The 3320-nt window shown below is 55.3% G+C and overlaps 1 protein-coding gene across 1 annotated transcript; it reads left to right on the top strand.

Annotated features, from left to right (window-relative positions):
- Positions 1–1558: 1558 nt before the first annotated feature.
- Positions 1559–2466, top strand: CHGG_09422 (uncharacterized protein; the record flags this gene model as incomplete). Its single annotated transcript, XM_001227348.1, has 2 exons — positions 1559–1889; positions 1946–2466. 2 exons carry the CDS (start codon positions 1559–1561, stop codon positions 2464–2466), a joined length of 852 nt encoding a protein of 283 aa, XP_001227349.1.
- Between the last annotated feature and the right edge of the window lie 854 nt (positions 2467–3320).

Here is a 3320-nt window from a genome sequence, read left to right as displayed (position 1 = left end):
GGTGATAGCCCAGCCGCTTTGTTGCCCATGGCGGCTTCGATTCCCACCCACTCAGCTACCCTGGTCGTCGACTGGAGAGGTTGGGGTTGAGTCTCGGCCCTGGCCTAGGACCTGGAGGTCGCCTCGGTGGGACTGGGGAAGGTCGCTTGAGCCGTTGGGCCACTCTGATTCGACCCACGGCCAGAAATACCCCGACCTGCCCGAGATCGCAGTGAACAGTTTCCCTCTCAAGATTGGTCGGACCCTCTCGCTCCGCCCAGTCTTCTCGGATGCGATTTTCATCCACCACTAAGAGCGAACTTGTCGACGAGCTCGTCGCCAGACTCGTGCGCATGCAGGATGCCCTCCCCTGTTGACGCTGAGGGTGCGTCTTGGCTGCTGACCTATCAAGCATCGATCTTTCGCGACAGAATCAAGGAAAGGGAGTCGGTACGGCAATCCGACTTTTGGGGGTTTTCATGGCAAGTTCCCACGTGGATGCAATCGCTCTGTCGGGTTCTTTAAGGAGATGACCTCGTCGCAGAGCATGGTTATTAGAGCCACCGTCAGCCTGGGCAAAGCGATGCAAGAATTCTAAAACGGCTTCTCTGGCGGAAAAAAAGAATAGCTGGGTACCTATGTACTCATCCTCTCACTTGGAATCCCCGAGCCTTCGATACCACCACGCATCAATAAGAATGGATGAGAAAGCCTAAAATCAGAAATGTATCCAATGACCCAGCGTTCCGGACTGAGATTTGCTCGGTGGGGGGGATCGGCGGGCGAAATACAGGGGCTCTAAGTTAATATCCCAGTATTCACAGTCACATGTGTCTGTCTTGAGATATCCATGGATCCGCTGCATGTGATAAATTCAGAATAGGCTCGATGAATTCATGACGATATTTTATACATCTGGTTATAACTGCAAGTTGCACGATAGAAACGATCATAATAACCCCTGAGCCCGAGAGGCAGACGGTTGGAGCGACACTAAGCCCTCATCTGGACGGCGCGATCTATGGGCCGGCGTTAACGCTTAAAGATATTCTCTAATACTTCATATAATATATGAAAATATAGGTTGTAAGTATCATCTTGGCTTCTCTGAGACGCGTCTCAGCGACGACATGCCGGCTCACTAAGAAATGGAGACTAGACTTTGGAGTCATTGGGACAGACGCGGTGAGACCATGAGGGCTACTGACTTCAAAACAGATAGCATTGGGAGGGTGGTTCATACCAAGGTCGATGTTCGGGATATCTATTTGTCAAGACGCCATACATGTCCGATAAGCCAGTTGGCTCAACTGCAAACGAACAATGAATTCTTGACTTGGGGTTGGATGGTGTTCCACATCGTCGTCATCGCCCCGCAGTATTCCAAGTCTTCCCACTTGGCATACATAATAGGGGTACGCACTCAGTAATCTAATATGAAGATATAAGTTTGGCCCGACACCGTGTTCGTGGTTTGTTAAATCATAGTTCCAAGATCGACAAGCGGGAGATCGACACCTTTTCTGCAGCTAGCGAGGTATATGCATGCAACAAGTAACTAACCCGAAAAACATCAACAATGACTACCCAACATGTTGAATTGGACACGGAATCCGGCAGACCCACGGTGCGCATGATGGTCCTCGAGACTGATGAACCGCACCCAGAAACCAAGTTTCGCCGGGGCACCTTTGGCGAGATCCTCCACCACCACTTCGCCAAAGCCGGCGACGCCCATGACCCCCCTCTCGGCATCGAGACCGATACACGGTACGTTCTCACCGAGAAAGGAGGCACCATGCCCAAGGCCCACGAGTTCGACAACTGCGAGGCCCTCTTAATCACGGGCAGCGTGTACGACGCTCACGGCAACGACCCCTGGGACCTGGACCTCCTGGGCCTTCTGAAAGGTAACCCCCCTGACTGGACCGGAGACGAGTGAGTGCACCCTGGCTAACGCCGCCAGAACTCTGGCTCAAACATCCCAAAATGCACTTCTCCGGCGTCTGCTTCGGTCACCAACTCCTCTGCCGGCTTCTCGGGTCTGACATCGCCTCCGCCGCATCTACGGACTGGGAACTCGGCCACTCCAGAATCAATCTCAGCCCCCTCGGCCAGAAGCTCTTCCAAACGGACACACCGGAGGTCTACCTCCACCAGATGCACCAAGACTACGTTGTTGCCCCCCCAATGGCGGAATCTTCAGGGGGGTTGCTCGCCCCGGGGACCAAGGTTGAGGTGTGGGGACACAGCGGCCATACCAAGGTGCAGGGGGTGTACATCAAGGGCAGGCTGTTCACGACACAGGCGCACCTGGCATTTGATGAGGGCATGGTGAAGCGGCAGATCCAGATGCGTGTAGATAGTGGGAGCATCGAGGACCTGGAGCACGCGGATAGGGCGGCGGAGACGGCCGAGATGGACCACGACGGGGATGTGGCGGCGGCTGCGATACTGAGGTTCTTTCACGATGAGGGCGTTGAGTAGCCCTTGGAGTGCGAGTGTAGTGTGAATTTAGGCTGTTCTTTGGCTTGCACAGAGCTGTACATGCCCTCGATCTAGGGCCCAAAATATAAAGCCCTTTTGTATATCAACCCTTTTTCACTGACTCGGCTTCCCAAAGTCCTCCAACCCAGCCTCAAAAGCCATCATCTCCTCCACCTCGGCAAACAGCTTCTCCTCCTCCTCCTCAGACAGCGGCAGCACAGGCAGCCTTGGGATCCCACCATAACCATGATACTTCTGCAGCACCGACTTGAACCCCGGGATAGCCCTCTTGGTCATGGCCCAGTCCGCGCGAGCCAGGCGCTGCTGCGCAACACGCGCCTCCTCCCACCGCCCCTCCTCAAACAACTTATACACCTGCACGCACGCCCTAGGGAACACATTCGCGGCACCCACAATCCCGCCATGCCCCCCCACCGCCAGCGCCGGCACAATCGCATCCGCCACCCCCGAAAAACACCTAAACCGCCCATCCCCCTGCACCTCCCTCTCCCCCACCACCCTCGCCAACTTGCCCACATTCCCGCACGTAAACTTCACCCCCGCCACGCCCACCTCGGCCAACCGCCGGATTAATCCGAATCCAAGTCCAACCGCTGGAACGCCGCCGGCTGATCATAGCGGATTCTTCTCTACAAAGATCTAAGTAAAAGAGGATCTGTATGAAAAATGGTTACGCACTCCGTGCGGTACGCGACTTCCTCCTGGAACCAGGGATGCCGGGGACGAGACTTGTGGCCTGGCAGCATCTAGCTGGTGCTACGGGACAGAGATTCTTGGTCTGCCATAGCATAGAAGAGCCGCGGACAGATGTATGCCGGAGTGGGGGGAGATCA

This window comes from Chaetomium globosum, genomic scaffold, assembly GCF_000143365.1.
Source record: "Chaetomium globosum CBS 148.51 scaffold_6 genomic scaffold, whole genome shotgun sequence".
In the NCBI taxonomy this organism is placed as follows: domain Eukaryota; kingdom Fungi; phylum Ascomycota; class Sordariomycetes; order Sordariales; family Chaetomiaceae; genus Chaetomium; species Chaetomium globosum.
Note: the sequence above shows the minus strand (reverse complement) of the source record. Positions and strands in the feature narration are given on the sequence as shown.